The sequence below is a fragment of the Squalius cephalus genome, assembly GCF_949319135.1.
Source record: "Squalius cephalus genome assembly, chromosome: 9".
NCBI lineage: Eukaryota > Metazoa > Chordata > Actinopteri > Cypriniformes > Leuciscidae > Squalius > Squalius cephalus.
Genome location: NC_137130.1, coordinates 44,624,662 through 44,652,436, shown reverse-complemented (window position 1 = coordinate 44,652,436; position 27,775 = coordinate 44,624,662). Strand labels below are relative to the sequence as shown.

At 41.8% G+C, this 27,775-nt stretch overlaps 1 protein-coding gene and 1 long non-coding RNA gene across 4 annotated transcripts in view; one reads left to right on the top strand and one right to left on the bottom strand.

Annotated features, from left to right (window-relative positions):
• Window positions 1–643: 643 nt before the first annotated feature.
• Window positions 644–1,344, top strand: LOC307164999. The gene is made up of 2 exons (XR_013822380.1): window positions 644–740; window positions 1,297–1,344. It is a non-coding gene; the product is annotated as an uncharacterized lncRNA (long non-coding RNA).
• The window catches only part of LOC307164933 (E3 SUMO-protein ligase RanBP2-like), a 74,766-nt gene continuing 47,725 nt past the window's right edge, over window positions 735–27,775 (bottom strand). For 2 of the 3 annotated variants that reach the window (XM_079882151.1, XM_079882153.1), the window contains 9 exons: window positions 21,249–21,434; window positions 13,704–13,781; window positions 11,256–11,422; window positions 11,057–11,174; window positions 8,847–8,933; window positions 4,133–4,296; window positions 3,606–3,879; window positions 2,391–2,725; window positions 735–1,650 (listed from right to left, as the gene is read on the bottom strand). In XM_079882151.1, coding sequence (XP_079738277.1) covers window positions 1,345–1,650; window positions 2,391–2,725; window positions 3,606–3,879; window positions 4,133–4,296; window positions 8,847–8,933; window positions 11,057–11,174; window positions 11,256–11,422; window positions 13,704–13,781; window positions 21,249–21,434 — 1,715 coding nt within the window. In that variant the 3' untranslated portion in view covers window positions 735–1,344. Of the gene's footprint in view, window positions 1,651–2,390; window positions 2,726–3,605; window positions 3,880–4,132; window positions 4,297–8,846; window positions 8,937–11,056; window positions 11,175–11,255; window positions 11,423–13,703; window positions 13,782–21,248; window positions 21,435–27,775 lie in introns of all 3 variants that reach the window. The other variant, XM_079882152.1, reaches the window with a different exon arrangement.

Here is a 27,775-nt window from a genome sequence, read left to right as displayed (position 1 = left end):
CAATCCACATCGGGGTAACTCTGGGGTAAACTCAATCCACATCAAGGTAACTCTGGGGTAAACTCAATCCACATCGAGGTAACTCTGGGGTAAACTCAATCCACATCAAGGTAACTCTGGAGTAAACTCAATCCACATCAAGGTAACTCTGGGGTAAACTCAATCCACATCGAGGTAACTCTGGGGTAAACTCAATCCACATCGGGGTAACTCTGGGGTAAACTCAATCCACATCGGGGTAACTCTGGGGTAAACTCAATCCACATCGGGGTAACTCTGGGGTAAACTCAATCCACATCGGGGTAACTCTGGGGTAAACTCAATCCACATCGGGGTAACTCTGGGGTAAACTCAATCCACATCGGGGTAACTCTGGGGTAAACTCAATCCACATCGGGGTAACTCTGGGGTAAACTCAATCCACATCGGGGTAACTCTGGGGTAAACTCAATCCACATCGGGGTAACTCTGGGGTAAACTCAATCCACATCAAGGTAACTCTGGGGTAAACTCAATCCACATCGGGGTAACTCTGGGGTAAACTCAATCCACATCAAGGTAACTCTGGGGTAAACTCAATCCACATCGAGGTAACTCTGGGGTAAACAAGTGTTCATAATAAAAGTAACTTCTTTGCAAAGCATACATTTTATTGTCAACTAATGCAGTCGAATACAAACAGGACACAAATAAAACCACTGCATGTACAAGATCTCTCACACATTTACACAAATGTTCAGGTGTAGACTTGGAATTTAGCCTTTCCCCTTATTATTTGATTCACAGGACCGGATACCATTAAGAATAAATTCTTAATTCTTATATGTCAGGAGAGAAACTCTGAGAAGATGTTATATTCATGCCAGGTCTATGCGTTTCCGTGTTTCTCTTCCCTCACATCTCTTAGTTTTCTCTGGAGTTGTACAGTAAGGTTGAGATTATATACATCACTGAACGGATTCCTTTTATGGTAACAAACTATGTTGCTTGAACTTTAAAAATGGAACATATATGTCATGCGAACACATGGTACAATTCACTTCCATATTAAGAACTATCTTTGTTGTTTACATCTGCATCAGTGGAAACATGTTACAGTACACACCCCTCTGTCTCTGACATATGATCTTCACATGGATCCATGCTATCTATAGTCTCTCATACACTCAAACTCATGCACATAAAACTCCATATGATAATACAACTGATTATGAATATTAATAAAGAATAATAGTACAGATACATAATATTCAATAATAAAATAATATTAAAAGATGAAATTTTAGTCTTCATCAGGGAACATAATTCCCCACATGAACAGAAGTTTGCTAAACGTAGAAGAGTTCACAGCTGTCCACAGTCTGAGACGGTGATGGTTTTAGTGGGTTTGCCGTCCTTCGTGCCCAGCTCTGCTATTCTCTTCACCACATCCATGCCTTCTTTGACGAAGCCGAAAGCCACGTGCTTGAAGTCCAGGTGTTCTGCTTTCTTGAGTGTGATGAAGAACTGCGAGCTGTTGGTGTCTCTGCCGCGGTTAGCCATGGACAGCAGTCCCGGACCCGTGTGCCTCACGTCGAAGTTCTCGTCCTCAAACTTCCCTCCGTAGATGGACCGTCCTCCCGTCCCGTCCCCGCTGGTGATGTCGCCTCCCTGAGAGAACACAGAAGATAATTCACCTTTACTGGTGTTTGAACACTGATGTGTGTTACTCCACAACAACTACAGTACATAAACTCTCTCCATCAGTGACCCCAGTTCGAACATGTAACAATGAACGGCGCTACTGACAAGTTTCTGACATTTTGGCTACTGAGATTCTCCAGTTTTGTTATTGAGTAACCGAAGCACGAACTGTACAGGCTCCGCCCTCTCCTGGAAAGGGGGCAGGGAGCAGCAGCACATTTGCATTTATTATTTCATGCGTTTTCCCCCAAATGATCTGTGGGGTATTTAGAGCTGAAACTTCACAGACATACTGGGGACACCTGAGTCTTATATTACATCCTGTAAAAAGGGACATAATAGGTCCCATTTCAAATCAAATCTGAATGCTTTAAGAATTTAAGAGAAAAAAAAAATGTTTATGAAACATCCTAAACAATAAAATAACAGTAAAACCCACAATTTCAACCGTCACAGTTCAAATAACGCAATGAATGATAATGCAGACTCGCTCTCTGACAGTAGATGGCGCTTATGAAACAGCAGAAATACAGCGGTTACCCCGGTAAACACAGCATCATGATTACCGTTTTTTCGTCCACAAATTTAAGACCTCTTAAAGCGATAACTAAGACTTTTCTTTTACATTTAGTGAGAACATATTTAAGGCCTTAAATGTTATGATTTTTTAAGGAGTCATGCTGTGTTTTCAGATGGTGCGGCCTCACCTGACACATGAAGTCAGGGATGATCCTGTGGAAGACGGAGCTCTGGAAACCGAAGCCCTTCTCGCCCGTGCAGAGAGCCCGGAAGTTCTCCGCCGTTTTGGGAACGATGTGAGCGAACAGCTCCATGACGATTCTCCCAGCCGGCTCGCCATCGACAGCCATGTTGAAGAACACCACAGGGTTGGAGTCTCGCGAATGCGCCTCGGCCACGGACACCTGAGCGCAGTCGGCCCGAGACATGAGGCTCTGGCAGTCGACGAACGCTCGTCTGAAGGACTCGGCCAGCTCTGGAGTCTTGAACTTGGCCGCGAGCTGCTCCACCTTCCCGTCTCCCTCTGTTTGTGGGAACACACACATGTGAACAACACTGCCCAGCACAGGTTACACTGGGGCTGTCAAATAAAAATACATTTTTGAATATTCATCGAATTAAAAAAAATCCTGCGAAAAACGTGCATTCAAATTTTGGTGTGTCAAGAGGCCCGCGAGACATGATGACGGCGTAACTGATGCGGTTTGTGTTTGTTAGCTTATCCAGTACACAGCACGGTGAGGCTGCGTTGTTAATCTGAAACATGGCGGGAAAAGGCTTCCTGCTGACGAAAACCCACTCAGTTGGAGGCAAAAATCGTGCAACGGCACACTTACACATCGGTCAGAGCGGAGTGTGTGTGTTCATCAGCTGGAAGCACTCGCTCAGATCAAGTGGAGCGTCTGGTGTTTTTGATGATCTAGATGTAGATGTAGAGTAGAAGTGTTTCTGAATGACAGTTTGCTATTGTGTGTTCATGTAGTTCACACACAGCGTGTGTGTTGAAGTGTGTTTTCTCTGGTTACTGATGCACGAACAGTTTTATGCACTATTGTAAACTAATTTTCCTTGCATGCACATTAAGGAAATTATATTTTAAGAACAATTGTTTCAAAAGTTAATGCACTTTAAAAAGTTTTTTTTTTTTTACAGTAATGTCATTTCCAAGTTGCAATGCTTGATTTGGTTTATAATTGCTTATTGCGCTCGCTTGCGCCCTCTTGTGGGCATAGGAGACAATACAGTACTTTTCCCCTGTAACATTAAGTATTGCCTAAAGATTTTGAATATAATTTCAATAAAAAAAATTAAATAAATAAAATATTTAAGAAAGAAATTGAAATTGAGCTTTTCCTCCATTTTGCCAGCGCTAGTGTCCAGCGGATGCGGTGCGAGGGCTGTACCTGAGTAGTCGGTGGCGGTCCACACCAGCGCGTTGGCCGAGGTGTTCATGGGCTTGAGCTCGATGCTCTGGCTGATGGTGTGGTTAGCACAGACCTTCAGCACCTGCTCGCGTCTCATCAGCACACGGTAACACTTCTTGACGGGGTGGAAGAGGATCTTGATGTCTCCCACGCCGCGCTCCTTCCACTGGTTGAGCTCGCGGTCCCAGCGGTAGAGTTTGGTTCTTTCTTTGAACAGGATCTCCTCGTCCTCCTCGCCAGACTTCACCTCCACCTGCAGGAGTCATGTCAACACGTCAGCTACCTGTATAAATACCCACTTAAGAGGGAGGCTAGTGCCCCCTGATGGCGAGGAGAAGCATAACCTCGAAGTGTAACCATTACCGTTGTTACAAGCTCAAACACAGGCTCTGACAAAAATTGTCAGTGCTGCGCTTCATCAAACACACTGCGCATATACAACTCTGTGATTTCAGGGTTAATTCCGGTTAATCGTGCGGCCCTGGATCCACCTCACACACACTCACCTCTGGCAAGGACACGATCGGCTCAAAGTGGATCTCCTCATTACGGGGAGATTCGTCATCACTGCCCTCCTCTTCTCCTTCATTGTGTGCTTCCCCTCCTTCATTTCGTGCTGGTGCACTACCGAAGACTGTGGCACCGGCGTTTGACCACGAAAAATTATCATCTACAGAAATAAACATGAGCGTGTGAAAACACTAAAAACATTACACTGACAGCAGCAGTGTGTACAGAGAGAGAGAGAGAGAGCACTTCTGTTTCATGCTCTTGCCTGCGGACCGAAGTGTTTTAGGGCAAAAGATACCGCAAGAAGCTACTTTGACTGGTTCGGCCCACGCTCCATTCACAGGGTGTCCCTCCGTTATCACTCCCCAACCCGGTCTGTGGCGACTACCCTGCGATCTGAAACCACTCCCATTATCACCCCTTCCAACAAGAACTCCCCGTCTCGCCAAATGAGCAGAGCCCTGAGACATTGGGCTGAGACATGCACCTTCCAGTGAAGATCTCTGCCGGGACTTGATTTCAGAGAAGCAAACCATCTCTGAAAATCTCGCATGAACAGCAGCCCCAAAGACACCACTGCTATGAGTGGAGCTCGTATCTATACAGGAAATATCATACACCAGGACTCTAGATGACCACAGTCTTTCCCAATGTTTCATCACATCATAATTGGTTATCCGCTGGACGGCACAATGCCTAACCGGTTATCCGCTGGACGGCACAATGCCTTACTGGTTATCCGCTGGATGGCACAATGCCTAACCACAATGGTTATCTGCTGGACGGCACAATGCCTTACTGGTTATCCGCTGGATGGCACAATGCCTAACCGGTTATCCGCTGGACGGCACAATGCCTTACTGGTTATCCGCTGGATGGCACAATGCCTAACCACAATGGTTATCTGCTGGACGGCACAATGCCTAATTGGTTATCCACTGGACGGCACAATGCCTAATGGTTTATCTGCTGGACAGCACAATGCCTTACTGGTTATCCGCTGGACGGCACAATGCCTAACCACAATGGTTATCCACTGGACGGCACAATGCCTAATTGGTTGGACGGCAAGCCTCAGACAGTCTCGCACACCCTGCTGCCGTTCATCTACCCATGCAGGGTAACCAGGGGACTCCGTTTGGGGAACAAACGGACCTTTCTTATCATCCTCCTCACACTTGTCTGACAGATCTCCCGATGTCCCATTGTCGGCCAAGAGTTCGTTTCCTGCGTGGATCCTGTGCCGTCTGACCCCTGTAAGGCATCGATGCACACTTCCTGTACAAACACCGCTCTCCTGCGCTGCGCTCCCAGAGAGAGTTTGCTGCACTTCTTACAAGAGATCGGTGCCTGTAATGGTGCCTGTGCATGCTCTGGGCAATAGTGAATCCACATCCATCATGTCGAAAGAGACCAGATCTCCCAGGGCACGTGCCAGAAGGTGCTCTGGACTTATACTTCATAGAAGAAGCCATGTTCAACTGTTAAGTTGAGAAAACTTATTTTCTTGGTAAAGCCAGTGTTGGGAAAGTTCACTTTCTACATGAACTAGTTCAAAGTTCAGTTCACAAATTTTAAAATGAACTAGTTCAGTTCATAGTTCATACTCAAAATTTTGAACTAAGTTCACAGTTCCAAAAATGAACTAGTTCATAGTTCTTTTTCCATGTTGCTGCGAGATTATTTTTCAAAATGATTTCCACAGCCCATATAGAACCACAGACAATTATTTTATCAGTTTTAACACTGAAGCTAGCGTCAGATTTTCCCATCCTCACCGACCTTGTCATAAAACTCGTATAAATGATCATCATACGACGCCTCCTTGCTGCTTTTTGTTTTGATTTGTAACGTAAGTGATGAGTTGTTCATGATTCATTGCGTCTGTCACGTGACAAATAAACGAAAGACTCGGAAGGTAAAGAAATTATTTATGTTCCCTGTAAACGATTTTTGACTGCATTATAATGATTTCTTAATTCAGAATATGATCAATATTGCGTAGGTGGATGTGTCCAGGGAATTTGTCAGTTAGTATAACATTTAAAGCCCCTTAAATGAACGAAATGACTCGAAAAAAGATTTGTTCATTTTGATGAACGAGATCGAACAAGAGTCAGTAGACACTGGTGGCTGGTGTTGCCAGATTGGGTTTTTTTCCCGCTACATATTAAGGCTGGTTCAGTTCACGTTCACCCAAAATATGAATGAGTTCATGAACTATCGTTCAATGAAAGCGTTCAGGCACAACACTGGGTAAAGCATTTCACTATGCTTAATGTTTTATTTGGCCTGACGCCCTACGAGAAGTGGCAACTTGTCTTTCGGACAGTTTTATCTTGCCAAACACGAAGCGTACTGAAAAGGGCTCGTAGCTTGGATGCCGCGAGTGAAGTGATGTAGGATGGGTAACACTGCATTTACTCCAGTAATAACAGTAAATTATACATTGTTACAAGTACAGTGGTGGTCAGAATTAAATGGCACCCCTGGAAAATATGATCAAAAATGAAAAAATAAATCTGCATTGTTTATCCTTTTGATATTTCATTCAAAAAAATTGCAAAAATCTAACCTTTCACTGAAGTAAATAATTGAAAGTGGGGGGTAAATCACATTATAAAATAAATGCTTTTCTCCAAAACATGTTGGCCATAATAATTGCCTCCCTGTGATTAAATACTCTCTGCAACCTCCGTTTGCCAAGATAACAGCTCTGAGTTTTCTTCTATAATGCCTGATGAGTTTGCAGAACACCTGACAAGATATCAGAGACCATTCCTCCATACAGAATCTCTCCAGACCCTTCAGATTCATAATTTCATATTAACCCGGGAGCGCTGGCCGGATAGGCCTGACTGTTTAGCTCTTCATGGATGACCACACAAGAGGAGTTTCCCATAGTGAGATGGAGCGAGTCGACTGAAACTGAACCTGAAAAACACTTTCATTTGTATCTTTGTTCTATTGTTTTTATTTGTACTTGCTTGTAATTCTATTATTTGTCCTCATTTTATTACTGACTGATTACTTGTCTTTTAAAATGTTTTAAATTTACATTAAGTAGGCTAGTAGTTTTTGCTGTAGTATCAAAATTGGTAAAATACAGGTTATCAGTAAGCAAAACAAAACAATTAAGTAGGGCTGTAACGATTCCTCGATTAAAGTCGAGTACACGATTTAACAAAATCCTCGATTGCAATTTAACCGTGTCGAGTAACCGGCAAAATACCGGAGTGGCGCTTTCCAGAAAAGAATCCATGAACTGCATTTTTACACCGTTTTCTAAGGCTACGCGATCTCTTTAAAATCATTTGCAATCATAATATAGCATAGTGCTATCATGAAATCACAAAGGCTGTGATTCAGTTAAAAAAATATATGCGCTTTTTTTTACCCTACAGAGAAACAAGACGCTTTATTTACATGCGTGCAGAGTGTTAAAAGTTCCTCAGCTCTGTTCACAGTAAACGCTGCTCACACACACTCAGTCTCTGCATGTGCTGTTGGTTTAGGTTTCCAATAATGTGCATTTGGGAACGCAAAACCTCGGACACGTGTTTCATAGTTGCACTGTTACCATTTATATGCGTGTCAGCGCCTCGAATGTCTCAAACTCCATCTCTGCGTGCTGTGAGTTTGTGTGGCTTACATCGTTCATCTGCACGCAGTGTGCGCCGTTTCACAAGATTCGTAACGCAACTCATTTGTAAATCTACTCCAACACAGGAGAATACATAAATATCTTTCTGAAGTATTGTTCCGAATACCGAATTGTTGTTCATTGTGATTTCAAAATTTAAGTTGAAAAAAACCCTTGCACTGAGATTGCATGTTTTATTAAAGATTAAGTTGACATTAATTAAATTTTGTTTGGCCAATATTAAACAAGGGTTTGATCATGCTTAGTGTAACCAGGCCGTTGAAGCTCTCTGCTGACATTTGCTTTGACATGTACATAAGTTATGTTTATAGTTTATATCATTTATTTGACATGGTGTATTTTAACAGCATTGTTTAATAAAACCCATATGATTACTTTGATACTTTATTTGAAAAAATAATTATTGCTTGTTATATATTTAGGTAACACTTTACAATAAGGTTCTTTAGTTAACATTAGTTACTGTATTAACCAACATGAACTAACAATGAACAATACACATGTAACTGTATTTATTAATCTTTGTTAGTTTCATTGTTTGTTCATGTTAGTTCACAGAACATTAATGTTAAATACAACCTTTGATTTTAATAATGTCTTAGTAACCTCATTTTAAAGGCTGTTGTTCACTTGGAACTATTTTTATTACCACAATTTTGTTATCCGATTACTCGATGGCTAAAATAACCGATAGCTACAGCGCTAAACGTAAGCATCGGCATCAGTGCGTCCCGCACTGAGATGTCCAGTATTAGGTGGGAACACTGGCTCCTGTGTGTTGATGAGAGCAGCAGTTCACCCCTCAGACAGTACGCGTGTCCCTCTCTCTCCTGTGCTCTGGCTGGGACTACACCTTCTGGCTAGATCTCATTCTCAATACACCCCCCCCCACCCATCATAATTTCATCATTTATCGCTCAGCCCTGTTAGACAACTCAACAGAAAGAATTGTGAATTTGACTGCACTCTTTATTATGTAAAATAAAATCTAATGAATCAGTCAGACACACTGGTTTAACACTGGTTAAGATGTAAACAGAACTCACCTTTTTTGCCAAAGGCAAATTCTCCTGAAGTCTTTGCCAAGTCTGCAAATGTAAACGCACTCTCAGATGCAGATGTAAAAGGAAGATCTGCTGGAGAAGAGCAAAGACGTCAGACGAGAGCGAACAGAATCATTCAGAGTTTGAATGACCGTCCCTGAGCTTGACTCTCTGACCCCGGGCTGGACTCCCACATGTTAGAGAAGCGGTGGTCATTATATTAGCCCACCTCCCCAAATAAAGCATATCCTGTCTGATTAGGGCTTACAGATGATGGTGTATTATAGAGAAGAAACTGGTTCAACTGACATCATGGTTTCAGTGATGTTTTATCATTTCTATACTGGGGAAAGAAACTGCAGCATTCAATTCTAATAATAAAAATGTTCCTTATTTTTGGTTAGAAACACTTAACTTGCATTTACCTGAACCAAAGTAATAACTGTCTTATCGTCGTGTCAGTGTGTTTTCATTCAGTGAGTTCTCCTCTCTCGTTATAATCAATGACTGTCTATGCTGCAAGATGAACCTCTTATTTACATGGTGTTTGCACTGTTATGATGAAAGCATTTGTGAGAGTTCGCAGACATGACTGTGATTGGCTATCTTTTATACAACACGAGATGATCTAAATCTAATGCTGTAATCAACACCTTTCACAATAGATAATCTCTGCAGCTGTAAGAGTAGAAGTTTAGTTTCCAGAAGAGCTCCACATGTAGTACTTATTTCATATGCAAAGGTGTCAGCCAATCACAGACGTGTCTCCTCTCAGTTATCAAAGGTGTCAGCCAATCACAGGCGTGTCTCGTCTCAGTTATCAAAGGTGTCAGCCAATCACAGGCGTGTCTCCTTTCAGTTATGAACCGGGTCAGCCAATCACAGGCAGTTATCAGTGTTCTGGAAATGGTTTTTCACGTCAGAATCCTTTAACACTAGGGATGTTGCGGTGACGGATTTTTTCCACCGGTTAATCGACGTGTAAAAAAACCGGTAATCCCGGTGTCACCGGGGTTGCGTGTCAGGGATTTCGGGTGGCCGAAAATGCGGACGTGCACACGTCTCAATTTTACTTTCACTTTAATTAGCGGCAATTCAGTAGCATTTGTTTGAATTAATCATGGGTTAATTTATTTTATTCTTAATAAAAATACACAAAACAATAAGACACTCGCTTGTATTACACACATCTTTACTGCAAAATGAATAATAACTTAACACACCATGTAAAAACTAAACAAAAGCACTTATGAAACACCTTTAAAGTGCATTTATTAAAACAAACCACTGCACACATCGTGCAAGTATCAAACAAGAAATTATATTTAAAAAATCACTATTCGTTAAATAAAGTGCCTGCCTTTTTCAGCAAAAAACAAACAAACAAAAAAAACACCGCACAACCATCGAATATGAAACGAACAAACATCAAAAACTTCGTTAAATAAGGTAGCCTACCCGAATAATCACTGGACACTTAAGTGCAAAAAAAAAAAAAACTAATATAAAAATTAAAGTCACGTTTGCATTTCTCTTTGAAACCAGATCTTCCGCCATCCTTTGCCAGTTAGCTCGCCTCACTCTCCTCAAATGATAAATGAAATCGGACACCTGCTGCTTAAAGGCCTGATCACATATCGCGTCTTTTGCGCGCGCAAGTTCGTTATTTCAAATGTAGGCGCTCGGTATGCGCGCTCATAATGGAAGCTCGTTTTTTCCAAGCGCGTCCGCGCCGCATCGAGATAAAAACATCTCAACTTTTCAGAATGCCGCAAGCTCACCGCAGGTCGCGTGACAAGAACCAAGCTTAGCAACGACAGATGCCTCCGGAGCGCAACCACCCGAGCGCTTTGGAAAAAGGAGAACGCGGCGCGCCTAGCGTTTTCTATGCGTTTTTAGGCGCGATATGTGAACGTTCCGCTTACGCTAAATTACGAAGGCACGTAGTCACTAACTGAATTAAGTGCTTTATTACTATAGGCTAAAACTTCAACACGATGGGGACGGTGCCGGTGGTCAAGTGCTATGACCGGTAGGTGGGTTAAACACCGTGTATCACCGGTAACACCGACTATCGCAACAAGCCTATTTAACACGACAGATAAACGGCCCTCTGCTGCTCTGCTCTTACAGTCTCTAGCCGTTACACTGGAGTGTGTGCAGGGCAGCGCTGCTGTAGAAGTGTAGACCTGAGCATCAGAGGACACGTGTACCTGCAGTGGAGCTGGACTCGCTCTCGCTGCTCCTCTTCGTGGAGAGGTCAATGGGGTCAGTGCTGCCGTCCGCAGGAGGCTCTTCCACTGCTGCATCATGGGAAGGTTTCGGCTTCACCTGTGTGTCCAGAACAAGACACATGAGTCAAACCGGTGCTGCTAATCACGTCTCATGTCAGTGTTCAGAAAGTCCTCTGACCTGAGCGTGCTGCAGTGTGTGTAGCTCTGCGCTGAAGTCGTCGGGTCGCTCGGAGTCGGAGTCGCTGCTGACGCCGCAGAGGAAGGTGGGCGGCAGCTTCAGGCATCTGGCTCTCTGCTCCTCCTCTGCAGTCGGCTGCTTCTCCAACACTAGCGTGACCTCAGAGTCTGCAGACACACACTCTCCATCAGAGTCTGCAGACACACACTCTCGCTCTCAGCGCTGATAATCCATGACAATAGCTACTTATGGTACACATTCTACAAACACACTCTGGGATTAGAAAGTAGTTGTGTGTTAACACCCTGGAGTCGACCGTAGCGCTTGGCACAATAGCCTCGCTTTTTTTCTTATCAGTGCGAAAGACTCAAATAACTCAAAAATAGACTAATTTTAATATAATTTATATAATATAATTTTAATATAATAACTAATTTGTCACATGTATATAATTCAAAACTGTTAAAACTGTTAAATGTCTACTTTTACTTGTGTACACAATAAAAACAAAATGTTGTGATTTCCGCAAAATAAAGAAAATAAACATGATGTGCGTTTACCGTCTCGCTCATTTTTTTTTTAGTTTTGTGAATTTTAAATTGCAATTTTAACTACAAAAATCACAATAAGATTTTCTTCCCCAGATCGGTCAGCCCGTTTACAGTAGTAGTTTTTTTATACAGGGACCAGATGCCCCACTGAGTCATGGACATGGTAAATGAAGCAAACACCTTAGAAATGACAGGTATGGTGATCAGGAAGGAAGGGCACAAAAGTGTGTGACTGTTCATGTCTCTGTTTAGATCAGCCTGTTCAATAATGGGCCTTTTTGTCCTTTGTATTTTAGGACTATGTTGTGTTGTAAATAAATCTAAACAATCAAAAAGCAATTCTTTTAATCTCTCCACATTATTTGTGCAAGTTCCCTCACATTCCCACCTAATAGGGCCATTATGGGAGGGTCTTTGTCTTTCTCAGGTGTGAAATACATCAATATTCACAAATTTTAAATCATTGTGTTTTATGTGATAGAGTGGGCAGGATGATTTTCAGTTTTGAAAAAAATTCTAGGCTACATGATACAATTTTCAAAAGTCTTGTGAACAATCAGTATTGGTTTTATGGCCTCATTTCAGAATATATACACATACATTATATACATATATATACACAAACACACACACACACTTGTTTTTCGTCAATGTATTTTATAACAATACAGAGAGAAATACACCATAGGTGACACCCCCTATCCCTGTGGAAATCAGCCATAGGTGACACCCCGTACCCCTGTGGAAATCAGCCATAGGTGACACCCCCTACCCCTGTGGAAGTCACCCAGAGGTGACACCCCCTACCCCTGTGGAAATCACCCAGAGGTGACACCCCCTACCCCTGTGGAAATCACCCAGAGGTGACACCCCCTACCCCTGTGGAAATCAGCCATAGGTGACACCCCCGACCCCTGTGGAAATCACCCAGAGGTGACACCCCCTACCCCTGTGGAAATCAGCCATAGGTGACACCCCCTATCCCTGTGGAAATCAGCCATAGGTGACACCCCCTACCCCTGTGGAAATCACCCAGAGGTGACACCCCCTACCTCTGTGGAAAATTACCCCTACCCCTGTGGAAGTCACCCAGAGGTGACACCCCCTACCCCTGTGAAAATCACCCAGAGGTGACACCCCCTACCCCTGTGGAAATCACCCAGAGGTGACACCCCCTAACCCTGTGGAAATCACCCAGAGGTGACACCCCCTACCCCTGTGAAAATCACCCAGAGGTGACACCCCCTACCCCTGTGGAAATCACCCAGAGGTGACACCCCCTAACCCTGTGGAAATCAGCCATAGGTGACACCCCCGACCCCTGTGGAAATCACCCAGAGGTGACACCCCCTACCCCTGTGGAAATCAGCCATAGGTGACACCCCCTATCCCTGTGGAAATCAGCCATAGGTGACACCCCCTACCCCTGTGGAAATCACCCAGAGGTGACACCCCCTACCTCTGTGGAAAATTACCCCTACCCCTGTGGAAGTCACCCAGAGGTGACACCCCCTACCCCTGTGAAAATCACCCAGAGGTGACACCCCCTACCCCTGTGGAAATCACCCAGAGGTGACACCCCCTACCCCTGTGGAAATCACCCAGAGGTGACACCCCCTACCCCTGTGAAAATCACCCAGAGGTGACACCCCCTACCCCTGTGGAAATCACCCAGAGGTGACACCCCCTACCTCTGTGGAAAATTACCCCTACCCCTGTGGAAGTCACCCAGAGGTGACACCCCCTAACCCTGTGGAAAATCACCCAGAGGTGACACCCCCTACCCCTGTGGAAATCACCCAGAGGTGACACCCCCTACACCTGTGGAAATCACCCAGAGGTGACACCCCCTACCCCTGTGGAAATAGGCCTGCCACCACAGCTGGAAAAAACCTACCGTGATCCGACGACCCGTCAGCTCCGTCCGGATACAGCTTTCCGTTCAGATTCCTCACTGCGGTTTCAAAATCTTCATCTGTGCGAGAGAGAAAATTCACGTGAAGCACGATTAAGGCCCAGACACCTGCACACTGATCTACAATCATTCTTTACAGCCGTTTCAGAGTTAGTCAAACTTTAACAGTATTCACAGCTTCTACAGAAGCACAGACCCTGGAAGTTCTGATCTGTTCTCAGAGCATCTGCAGCTTCAGACATGTGTCAATCAGTGTTTCCCCTACAATGTATTAAGCAGCGGCGCAGCAAAATCTTCACATGATCAGTAATATCACCACATTGCTAATGCGATGAATCCACTAGAAGAAAGTAGTCCGACGAGGATCGATAGTCCGACGTCCCGGGGCTATTGTGTTTTTCCAGTCGGGCTAACAAAATGCATAACCGGCCTGTCCGAAGGGCTATCTGAAATAATGTTCGCGCTTCAGTCTTGTAATCAGATTCAGAGCGATCTTCAATCCGCAGCGGCGCCGAGCACACAGAGCGCACTTCAGAAACAGAGGCTCTGTGTGTGTGTGTGTGTGTGTGTGTGTGTGTGTGTGTGTGTGTGTGTTCATCTGAGTCTCATTGGTCTGTCATTGCTCGTCAATGTCAGAATATTTTGAGATGACCAATCAAATCAAAGTAGGCGGGCTTTATGTTCAAAGAAGCTGCTGAGCGCGAATTTGAGCAGAGCGATCAACTGACGATTCAGTTTACGGTCAAGTGCGAGATAAGATGCAAGTAGCTAAACTAAACATTTCATATTTGACAGCTTTTTTAGGTCATAAATGTGAAACGAATGACAAAAATAATCAGGCAAACGAATATACTTTTGTCGAATTTCGCCATTTTGAATTGAAAATAGGCCTATGTAATGTGACTAATTAGTTTACTGTCATTGTGAGGGGACATTAACAAAGCCGTTTTCATCATGTTAGGCACAAGATTAATAATGAATGTGTACATGTTGAGAATTAAAATATAATTTGTAGCCTTCATTAACATCTTAAAATGCACATATGTAACATTAGATCAGAGAAATCAATTTTCTCGGGGGTTCCCCCGAACCCCCCTGACTAGCCTAGCAGCTACCTCATATTCGGGACCTCAGTGATGAAAAAAACCTGCCATCTGCATGTTAATGAAACTAGTTAGTTAATAGTATTAAATAGTATTAGTATTATTACTTTTTTTATTTTTTTATCATACCCTCATTTGGAGCTGAGCAACCGACACAGACTGATTCATGTTCCATACTGGTCACACAAATTTCAGTTCAGTTAGAACCAGATGCATATTTGTTGATATTTGTGTTTTGAAAAATGTTTTGGTTCATTTGTTTTGACTCCTAACCAATTTTCTACATTAAAAATTGTCTTATTATCTGGGCTAGTAAAATTCATTTCGGGCTACCAAAATCTGAAGAGTGCCTGCCCGAAGGGCTACCAGCGATTTTGAAATTTTGCGAGCCCTGGGCTAATGTCACGCTGCCATAAGGGGCCGTTCACATAGCGCGTTTTTTCCGTGTGAAATTCGTTATTTCAAATGTGGGCGCACGGCAAGCGCGCTCATAATATAAGCGACTCGGCGCGCTCGTTTTCAGGCGCGCTTCTGTTCATGGTTGCATAGCAACGACAGACGCCACGTGAGAGCGAGCAAGCGCTTGTGGAAAGGAGAAAGCGGTACGAACTGCGAAATTGGTACCAAGAACCATGAATTTTCACTGGTAAATACCATTCATTTTGCAGATGAGTCTACTAAATCAAGGAGCTGAGGTTAGCACGTGCGGGGGGGGGGGGGGGGGGGATTTGTCACTTTGTGGGGCTTCAGTGTCACATCATCCTTCAGAATTCATTCTAATATAATATGTGATGCTCTTTTTTTTTTAAAAGAATACTTTAATAAAAAGTTAAAAAGAACATTTCACAATATTAGGCTACCGTTTTTTCTGTATTTTTGATTAAATAAATGCAGGCTTGATGAACATAACTTCTTTCAAAAACATAAAATAGTATCCCTGGAGGTTAGTGAAGTAAAATAGGCTATGCAAGCTAGTCACCTTTTAAAAATAATGAAAAGTTTAATTTGGATTTTAATGTTCAAAATGTCTACAGGATAAAATAAATGAAAGTACTGGTTACATGATGATGTATCTAAGTGCTAAAGTGTGTTAAAGAAAAAAAGATCAGAAGTGCAGGTGAGGGAGGAAAGAGACCTCGAGGGAGAGACTACAAGAGAGCAGGAGAGAGAGGCTGCATTGGTAGGACATGAGCGAGATGACCGAGGAAAGGTTAGAGGACAGGACCAAGGAGAGACTACAAGAGAGCAGGAGAGAGTAGTTGTAGTGGTAGGACATGAGCGAGAGGAGGTGCGAGGAGAGGTGGATGGACAGGACCAAGGAGAACGACCAGGGACAACAACAACTACAGGACGACACAGGCGGTCTGGATGGGACCCTAACTGGGTTGATATCTCCAGATTCAAGCCTTGGTTGTACCATGTACACAGCCATGGTGATTATTCAACATAACCTGAATTATCCACCATATTTGTACTTTTGAGAGAAAATATAATAAATCTTTTGTTGCCTGTAGGAATGTTCTGTCGCTTGTGTCGGCAGCACAAGAAGGCACCCAAAAGAGGTGTGGGAAAGAGGCCGTTTATCGAAATTGGATGCTAGCTTTATCGAGTTGACTACCTGGACAAGCACCTCAACACTCAACACCAGCAGGAGAGAGTAAAATCTCACTCCTCTCTGATACAAGGTAAGATCCTGTGTAAATGGCCTGTTGGCATTTTAAAGCTAGTTAACAATAATATATTGACATTAATTTTTATTAATTTATGCATTTATGCACTGGTTTATACATTTTGTTTGGTTGTATAGTTTAGTGGTTGCTTAATAGTTTAAAATTGATTGTGAATGATGATGCAGATACATAAAACTTCCCACAGGAACAAACTCAGTACTGGTTGCCTTTGAACCCGTGGTGGTGCTTGAGCATGAGGCTGTAATGGGGGATTTAAGTGCCTCTATTACACCATCAAACGAGAGCAGGCACATCACACCAATTATCCAGCTTTGTTGGATTTTGCAGTGTTTGGGGTGTTATTTCAAAAAGCTCAAGGTAAAACACATTTTGGCACTATATTTAACATTTAACAAACATTATTTTAAATATATTAATATTTGATTTGAACTTTTCAGATTGGGAAAACAACTAACTATACATCACATAGAATTATAGACGAGATGTTAGACGTAATAAACAGAGTGGTGGAGGAACCAATCCTCAACGATATCGATCAATCTGTAGCAATCGGATTGGAAGTTGACGAAACCACTGACATTTCTGTCAGTCGACAGTTAGATCTACACGTGAGGCAAGTTTGAGTAAGACATTTTTATTTTTTGCAAATATGAAACTTTTTTGCAAATATGAAACATTTCTTTCTTTTTTTTTACATCAAGATTTCCTGTCTTCATTAGATACACAGATGTAGAAGGGCAGGTCTTCAGTCAATTTCTTGACATGATTAGTGTCCCTGATGGCAAAGCAAATACCATAGTGGCAGCCATCAAAGGTGTCCTTTTTAAAAAAGGAATTCCCACCACAAAATTGTATGGGTTGGGAACAGATGGAGCTGCTGTCATGACTGGTATGCACACGTTCAAAGGCTGTTTCAGTGTGAGTTAACAGATATTGTGGTGTATAACTAATGGTGTCTCCAAACAGGGAGAGTGAATGGTGTAGCCAAGCAACTTGGGGATGCCTTCCCCTGGCTGGTGTCTGTTGCCTGTGCTGCCCATCGGCTTGCCCTGTCATGCAAGGATGCGTCAACATCGGTACCCTACATGGGAACATTTATGGCTAGTTTCCACTGAGCGGTACGGTACAGTACGGTACGGACCGGTACGCATTTATTTGCGTTTCCACTATCAAAAGTTGTGAATGGTACCAAAATGCCGAACCGTACCGTACCACTTTTTAGGTACCCTTCCATTGGGGTACCTAGCACAGTGGAACGGTACTAAAAGGTGGAGCTAGACTCACTGCAGGACGCTGATTGGTTGACAGAGAATCGTCACTTGCGCGTGCTACAAGAGGAATGACAACATAAGAAGCGCCATTTTTTAATATACAGTTTAATATAATACTACTGTTACTGTATCACGAAATGTAATTTTAAGAGTTTTTCAGGCGAGAATGTAGTTGTTTAAAGCTCAAATCTGTGGTTTATTTATAAAGATGATTTTTTTCCCCGGATCCATGCGATCAGCGGGCGCTCGGCGCTCATGTTTCCCGGCTTGATGAGCCTTTCCTTCTGACGGTCGCCGCTGACTCCGACGGTAGTGATTAAACATGAGATATAATTCGTCTTGTGTAGACCTAACGGGCGATCTTTGGTCTCGTTAATATATAATTCAATCGTTTTGGCTGAGGGCTAAGTTTAGTTTCATATTATAGGCTATTTGTATTTAACTTTACTGTTGTAATGTTAGACTAGAGCGCTGCATTTGGATATTTGACTGAATTGTTTGCTTTATTTCTTATTGTATAGCTTCTTGTACCTTTTACTTAAACTTTTATATTGGCTAATATTGATAAAACTGAAATTTTACAAAAAGAAATATGGTTTCTTGTCATTTTTTTATTACAAGATTATCACTTATGTTTATTGCAGCATTTGTACAAATGCATATATTGCCTGGAATATGTTTTTTTTATTTTTTTATTTAAACGAAAAGAGGTAACGTTAGGGTTGTGTTTTAAATTTCGTTTTGTTATAAATAGAATAACGTATAACGTGCAGTGAATAATCAATATGCGTTGCGCATGAACCACATTTGTGTCCCTATAATGTTTAATTTATATAAATGAAAACGAAAAGAGGCAGAGTGGTGTTTTATAACAAATTTCTTTTTATTGTTGCTTAAAATGTACAGAGTAACAGAGATAACCGGAGTAGCAGAGCGAGCTGAGCGACGCTTTTAAGAACGCGCTGTACCATTTGCATATAGGAGTCGCACATGGCAAGTACAAACTTTGCGTACTTGATATTGAGAAAAGCCTATGTCGGCGCTTGTCTTCTTGTGACAAACATGTCGAGGAGCAAGAACAAGATCTGCTGTATGTCATTCATTGTAGTTTACTATGTTCTTCTTCGCGCGAAAATGACGTTGATCGAAACACCACGCCTATCAAGTAAGGGTACTGTTGGCAGTGGAAACGCTAGCCAGATCATGGTTAACAGACCCGAACCGTACCGTACTGCTCAGTGGAAACGAGCCATTAGGGACCACCTGCAGAAGCTCCACCTGTATTTCCGCAACAGCGCCAATAGGACTGCTGCTCTGAAGATGGCAGGGCAGACCTTGGGCATCGATGATTTGAAAGTCAAGGCAAGTTTTGCTGAAAGTAAAACAATACTTGCATCACCAATTGTAGGTTGATTTGGATAAGAGCATATACTAAATTAAATTGTAACACAACTTATGACTTGCACCTTCTGGGCCTGCTCATGTTTTTATCTTTTTACTCATTAAATATTGTTTAGGAGGTGAAGGACACACGCTGGCTGTCGCAAGATGCAGCTATTAAAAACCTCCAGCGCACCCTCTGTGCAGTCCTGGCAGCCTTGGCTGAAGAGTCAGAGGTCAACAGGTGCCCATCAGCCAAGGGGCTGTGCTCCTTCCTGGCAACATACAGGTTTGTGGCAGCAGTCCACCTGCAAGCAGATGTGCTGCCACACCTAAGCTGCCTGTCCAAATTGTTCCAGAAGGAAAAAGTAAATTTTCTGGCACTGAAATACCAGGTAAGAATTTATTTTAATAGGATATTTCAGAAGCTCTCTGCAGCATTTACCACATTTAATCCCTGTCTTTTTATTAGGTTCCTGTGACAGTGGCTGCTCTGAGGAAGATTAAAGATGATGGAGACAATCAACCTCCTGGGTCATTCCTGTCCCAGCTAAATCAAGACCTGGATGATCCAGCAAGACTGTCTGCCTTCAGCATTGTCCACGAGGAGGAGAGGGACCGGAGAGGGAGAGGACTTGAAGAAATGTCCAGCAGAGAACAGCTCTGGTCCAGATTCAGGAGCCAGGTAAGTGTTTGAAATGCTGTGGTGTTGTTGCACAGTTGTTGTTGAGTTTGGAGAAAAGGGAAATGGGAGGAAGGGAAAAATGGGGAGGACTTGAGCTGTCAAAGTACTTAAGGGAGGAGTCAGTTTGCTTTGCCCATAATTTGCCATTTAGTCCAAATATAAGCAATCTTTCACCATGATCACTGATTTCCTCTCTAAGACAAACAAATGAGCTTACTTTTGTTTGTCATCTTTAGGTAATGGAACCATATCTGGATGCCTTGATTGACAGCCTGGACTGGCGCTTTTCTAATCTGGACCTATTGAGCGCTTTCATGTTCTTGGGCCTCAGGCAGCCAGAGGGGATGAAGCTGAAAATGTGTCAAACCTGACCTTGCTCTCTGAGAAATTTCAGATAGACAACCACCAGGTGCAGCAAGAATGGGCTTCTTTCAGGCAACACATCCTGTGTGGAGCATTCCAAGTATGTACATAAAAGTGATCACCTTTCTGACAACAAGTAGTGCAAGCTGTGAAGGTTACTAAGTGTGTTATGTAATTTGTATGCAATATTCTTCCAGGACATGGACCAGCAAAAAATTATGGAGAAGCTTGCGGCACAATTCGATGAGTGGGGACAGCTCTACCCTGGATTAAGTAAACTGGCTGCCATCGCCCTCAGCATACCAATCTCCAGTGTGAACTGTGAGCGTGACTTTTCCACACTGAATAGGGTGATTTTAATCAGATCCATTATTCATTCATTAAGACATATGGACGTGATGTCTGTATTCTTACAGCTCCAGGCACACTGAAATCTCTTCATGCAGTGTTTGTATTTGCTTTATTTCTAGGTGAAGACAGACCTAAGGAATAGGCTACAAGGACAGCATCTGGCCACGTGCATGCGTGTCAGCATTAATGGATCTCTAATCTTTCATAGAAGATTAGAGATCTTCTATGAAAAGCCTAGAAAAATTAAGTGCTCACAGATTGGGTGTGGCCTTTGCCATTAAGATCAAATTTTAAATAAATAAATTGTAAATCTTTTTCTGGGTTGTGCCGTTTCATTTTTTTTTCCACGATCAATTCCTACCTTATAGCTGAAAATTAACACAAAAGAAAAACATGAATAATCCTGTCCTAGTCCTGTTTCTGACCAGTTCAAGGTACGTGCTGCAATAATCATGCCTTCTGTTGATGGTATGTCAAATTTGTATGTCTCAAAATGTCCATTTCTATCCACAAAACTTGCCAGAAGTCATGGTTTAAGGGGTTATTTAAAAAAAAAATCTTCCGGGGATGCATGCCCCCGGGCCCCCCCGCGCACGACTTGGTAACAACCTCCAGCACGTAACAGCACCGCTGCTGGAAATATTAATAGGGGAAACACTGCTTCAATACAGTTTAGATCTTACCATCATTGTCATCGTCACTGACGTATCCTGGGAGGCTTTTGTAACAGAAGAACGCAGGAGGAAGCATCAGTCGGGCGGCCAGTTCTGCCTGCTCTCTCGTTGGCTTACGTTCATATACAATCTCAACATCATCATCATCTTCATCACACGCGTCCGGAGCATTCTTCTGTTCTGACCCAGACGAAACTGTCAAAAAGAATAAGAAAAATAATTTCAGCTAATGCAACAACAGATGTTCAAGACAACACGACTGAAGCTTTCAGAAGCATGTAACAGACGCCACAAAACCCCTCATACGACTCATCTAGCGTCTGCAGTGACCACACATCACACCAAAAATTAGATCAATAATAAAGACACACACATGCAAACACTCATGCTCCTGATCAGACTGTGTGAAAAAAAAAGAGCATCCAACCAGAAATGTAATCCATAAATGTTTTCTTCACTGCTCAATTACACACAACTCTGAATGATAAACTACATCAAGGCATCAACAGCCACTGCTGCCATCTAACGTCACGATGTAACGGAAGCAGCATCAGATCTTTTCTTCCATATTGTGATGAACGTCAAATTTGATCAGATTATTAGAAAAAGAAAAAAAAAGTAGGGCGGTGCTTGGTTCTATGCACTGCTTGTTGATTGGATGTTGAGATGTGGGCGTGGCTCTCGAGTGTATGCAGATGAGCGGGAGCTGATTGGAGAAGACCTGTGTACGTCACCAGAGCTACACGTAAACTACAGCATAAGAATGAGGTAGGAAGCAACGACAGGTTTAGTGAAATCAAATCTCACTCACCATAGCATGCAGATCCACACGATTTATTAGCTGGTTAGAAGACTCACAACATCCAACTAGTACTTAAAGCCGAAAGTATATTTCAGTTGTCAGTTTGCCATCTGAGCATATGATGGGAACTGAGTGTGCTAACTGCTAACAAGTGTGTTCAGAAGGTACAAGTCAGGAAGCGTTTGTCCTGAACTTGATTTTGAAAGAGTATAGATGACTCCTGGTCAGTGGAGGCCATGTCCACACTAATACGTTTTTGTTTGCCCTGTGTATCATCACCTTCAGAAACACTCAACTGTGTTCAAAGAGCCAGCTGGCAGGCACAGCCCAGGCGTAACTGAAGGCCTTCTGTCCTGTTCTGCACAAACATCTCATCGCCAGACAGCTTCAATCCTATGAAATCCAGTTACTCTTCACTGACAAAATTACACAATAGGTACCTGCATTATTCCTCTGTTAATTACAGAGAGATATGGCATGAACTGGACAGTGAAAGTAAAGCAACTTGGAGAAACTTCAAATAGCATTGAGAAGAACTTCCCAAACAACAGGGCAGGGTAAAAATAAAAATATATATTTCTCAATTTGAATTGATCTTTTAGTCTACGCTGTTTTCAGTGGATGAACAGAACATTGTGTCGACGCTTCCCATTACAGCAGCAAAAAAATACATCAGTCAACATCAGAAAGAATGTTGAAAGTTACAGAACAACTTACTGAAATCAATCTCATGTAATCCATCAATCAGTGTTTCAACCTCGGAAGACATCAATAAAACAGCTGGAGAACAATGCCACGTAACGTCACATTAACAACAGAAAATAAAATGTTTTTGAATAAATCCTTAAATTTAATTTAAAACCAACATTTTAATGTTTATATTTCAAAAAACTAATTGAAGTAGAAACATAATTTCTGTAATTATAAAGTTAGCATTGTAAGGACCACCCATTGGCCCAACGACGGAATCCAACGGCCCGGCGAAGGTTTAATACGTGTATGTCTTTTCAGCGCTCCAGTGAAGTTCACTTATTATTAGAAAATAATCATAAATATTGATTATGAATTAATTTAGATCTTTGATTATTCTGAGTATCCCATACTTTCAGTTATTAATTCATTAAGGACCCAATGCCGCACAGAGATCACGTCGACCAATTCGTGTTTCTCACGGACACAAACTTGTTAAGTCTGATTTTAGTCAGAGGATGTAGGGTTTGCTAATACCTCTAAAGTCGGTTGCCTACTGCTCACTCGAACTAGAGAGTGTAGTTTAATTTAGCCATTTCCATACAACTTGCTAAATCAGTGATAGACAGAAATCAAAAGGTCTTCAGATGACGTGCCTACTGCTCCGTTCATACATGCGCCTTTAGTTTGACCTACCTTAACTAAGATTTGCGGTAGCACCAGCCTCCTTAATATATTAAAATAATGATTTCAGAATAATAATAATAATAATAATAATAATAAACTTTATTACAGACTCACAGGTCCAAATAACAACAAGACAGTACACACAATACAATAAAAAACTTCAGAGGAGACAACTTTACCAATGCTTCCATAACTTGGACTTATACCGTGTAGTGCTAAACTTGATGCTGGTCAATGCCATAATTATGTAATTCTCTGAGTTATTCAGCCGACATATAAATTTGTACATAACATTTCTCAATGTGGCTTGCAGTGTGTTAACACCTGCAGCCACAAACATCTCACTGGCACTGCACCAGCGTGGTCTTCTCAGCAGAATTCTCAGTGCATCATTGTAAGCTACCTGGAGTTTATGCAAGCTAGCTTTGCTGAAACTAGACCACAAGTGTGCATTGTGGAGAGGAGTGCAGTATGCTCTGAACAAAGCAACTTTCAATCTATCTGTGCACCCACCAAACTTGCGAGCCAAACTATTCGCCTGAGCATATAAAGAACGGCATGGCCTGTAAACGTCAAGGTCATCCTTCAACTGATCTGTAATGAGATGCCCAAGATACTTGTATTTGCTCAAAACTCTCAAGGTATTACCTGCCAATTTAAAAGGAGGAAACATTAGACAGTTATCCTCCTTTGTTCTGCAAATCATCACCGCACTCTTGTCTGTATTAAATTTCATGTCATGAACAGTTCCATAGTCAGAGCAAACATTAAGAAGCTGTTGAAGACCCGCACTGCTAGGACTGAAGACCACAAGGTCGTCTGCATAGATAATATGATTCACTAAAGTGTTGCCTATCATACACCCAGTGTTACACGAATTCAGGCAGACAGAGAGCTCATCAACATACATGTTAAAAAGAATAGGGGAGAGGATTCCACCTTGTCTGACCCCGTTCCTGACCCCAAAAGGGGCAGAAACACAGTGGCCCCATTTTATAAACATAGACTGGTTGGCATCCCAGTAGGACAGAATTCTCACAATACATTTAGATACACCTCTCTTACACATTTTGTCAAATAACTTGTAGTGATTAAGGCGGTCGAAAGCTTTTGAGGCATCAATAAAACTCATTAAAACTGAGGAATTCTTATCTCTATACGTATTAACAATTTCCTTTAAGGAATATATGGCCATATCTGTGCCATGTTTAGGTTTAAAGGCAAATTGGTTGTCAGTAGAGGGGATAATGTCCACAATTCTGCTCAACAGGATGCTTTCAAAAACTTTAGACAATACACTGGCAAGGGCTATTGGTCTGTAGTTTTCAGAGCAACCAACCTTACCAGACTTATCCTTGATTACCGGCACAAGCAAGACAGATATCATTGTATCCGGCAGGAAACCATGAATTAAAAAAGAATTAAAACAGATACCAAGAAGGGGGGGGTAACCTCATGCTGGCATATTTAATGTGCTCATCAGTGTTGTGATCTGACCCGCTTGCTTTATTATCTGCTAACTTATTTATAGTGCGTGATACCTCATGTGAAAAAATTGCCTTAAAATCAACACACTTAACATTATCAGACATATAAATATCACTTTTAACACAATTAAACAATGTCCTGTAGTGCTGTCTCCACATCTCAGCAATATTCTCAACACCTGAGATACCATCTACAGTGCACGGGGGAGGTATACTACATTTGTTAAGACCCTTTACCTCCTTCCTAAATTCAGTAGTGTTGTTATCCATTACCTTCTCGGCCATAGATTCTGCCCTCATAGCTTGCTCATTTTTACAGATAAATCTGACAGCATATTTATACGCTGCATTAGCATTTTCCTTTTGTTCAAACAGCGGCCCTTGCCTTGGTCTACCAGCCAACACCCAGGATTTAACCCTCTGGGGTCTGGGGTGTTTTTGGGGTCCTTGAGATGTTCTGACATGCCCTGACATTTGTGCTTTTTTCAGTTGCTTATAAACATATTAATGGCAAAAAAAAATTACACACTATTTAGCACAAACAGGGCTACCATAATATGTGAGCAACAAGAATGTACATGTCTGCATTTTTGAGAGAATAATGTTTATGCGTGGTTATTGAAAAAACTAAAAACTAAAGTTTCTGAAATAAGGCCACAAAACACATACTAAATATGTGGCAATAAGACTTTTGACTAATGGATTTCATCGCCTAGTGTTTTTTCTTCAAAATGATATGAAAATCATCCTGCCTAATCATCCACAAAAAAACGATACATTGATTTTAGTTTTGTGAAACACTTTTAGTTTGGAAAGCCAATATGCGGATGGGGCGTAAACGCTCCAACAGCATCATGCATATGTAGTAGTTCACACCTGGTGAGACTACGTCCCTGCATACTTAATGAGCCATTCATTCAGGTGTGTCACCTATAGCTAACTTAAATATACAAGCTTCATAAAAATGATCATTCTAGGAGAAAATTTCAGATGGCATTTAGAGGCTTTTGCATCTGAACTCTTCATACACACACACATATATATATGCATGCACATACATACTTTATAATCTTTTCAAAACTAGTCAACATCTTTCAAAACTAAAGTATACATTTTATCATACGTATTTCAAAGTAAAGGATTCATTAGTTAGTTGATGACTTTATTTTTGACAAAACACATACAATATATATTCCTCATCTCAGTATAGCAATAGAGTTTGCTAAAAGCTGTTCATTCAATACAGCAGTATTTGAAAATCGATCATATTTTGTAAAATTACATTTATATTTGCATTTATGTCAAAACCTAGACACTTTTAAACATCAAAAGGACATTTATTAATATGTTTTCGTGTCAAAATGACAAATAAAAAGATTTTCCTATTCAATTTTGCATGGAAACGCTTCCAAGACGCTTGCGTGTCGCGTGAAAAATAGGCGTCGGTTCTATTTCTAGAATGCACGCGTTTTCCACGCGGCTCGTGCCGCGCCTGAGACGCGCGTCTCACACAGGCAGTGTGCAAACTCTAAACTGTTAACATGGATGGGAGCCGAAATAAAAACGGACACGCCACGCAGCTGAGACGCTTACGCCACGCATCCAGTGTTTCACCGGCCTTATCCAGCGGATGTGGGCGTTTCACAGGTTTGTATGGATCGCCTCACATTTGCGTTTGAATAGCGCGGTCTCCGTAGGCGGAGTCACATTAAAACTTAATTAGCTGAGATGAGAACGACTGACATCTCTCTCTTTACATACATATTATATAAACTGTGAATATTTGTTTTTTATAAAAATTACTTCATTTGAAAGAAGATAATTCAAGCTTCATGCCTGTGTGACTGTATGCCTGTTTGACTGAGTATTCGCTGAGTTACAGTTCATTTTCGGACGCGTTTCAGAATTGACTTCACTGACGGAGAGTAGGCAGAACTCGCATCATGTTTATTTTTCTTTATTTGGCGAAAAGCACAACACTTTGTTTTTATTATGAGCATACACAAAAAAAATACACACTAAACAGGATCGATTGATGTATAACACAAGCATATAAGATAAAAATTATTATTATTATTATTTTTTTTTTTGCACTCATACGAAAAAAAACGAGCCTATCGCGCCGGCGCGATAGCCGACCTCAGGGGGTTAAACGCTAACTTAGCTTCCTCATGATATCCGGCCACATACTTATTACAGCCAGGCCTCATTTTACCCCTTTTGTTTTTCCGTTTAAAATAGGGTCTACTGCTTTCATAAAGGGCTCTCACAACATGATCATATAGAGAGGAGATTTCCTCCCTGTGCTTCCAGTCATTACAGGTAGGATCACTACACCTGATTGCATCACTGGGAAGACTGATTTTACTCAATAATCTATTTGTATCAGCATAGTAGCCAGCAATATCCTCCCTGGAAAGGGTAGACCAGTCCAAAAATTCAGTATTACAATCATAATTATCACAAGAGAGCATTGGAATATCCTCAACATTTATCAATATAAGCACAGGCATGTGATCAGAGGTGGCTGCCCCATACAAAATGTCCATACCCACTATAGATGAGTGTGCATCAGCTGTGCTGATACAGTGATCCAACCACGAGGCAGTATGCCAAGCCTCACTAATATAAGTATAAGTATTTGAGGGTAGAAACTCTTGACTTGATAGCATTAAACTGTTATCCTGACAAAACTGGATCATGTGATTAGCAAACAGTGAATTTCTGTCTGCAATGTCAGCATTCAAATCCCCAATTACATAAATACAAGAAGTATTGCTACACTGAATAAAAGAATAAATAAAAGCAAGCCTATTAAGATATTCAGCTTCATTCTGAATACATTCATATGGTGTATAAACATTAAGTAT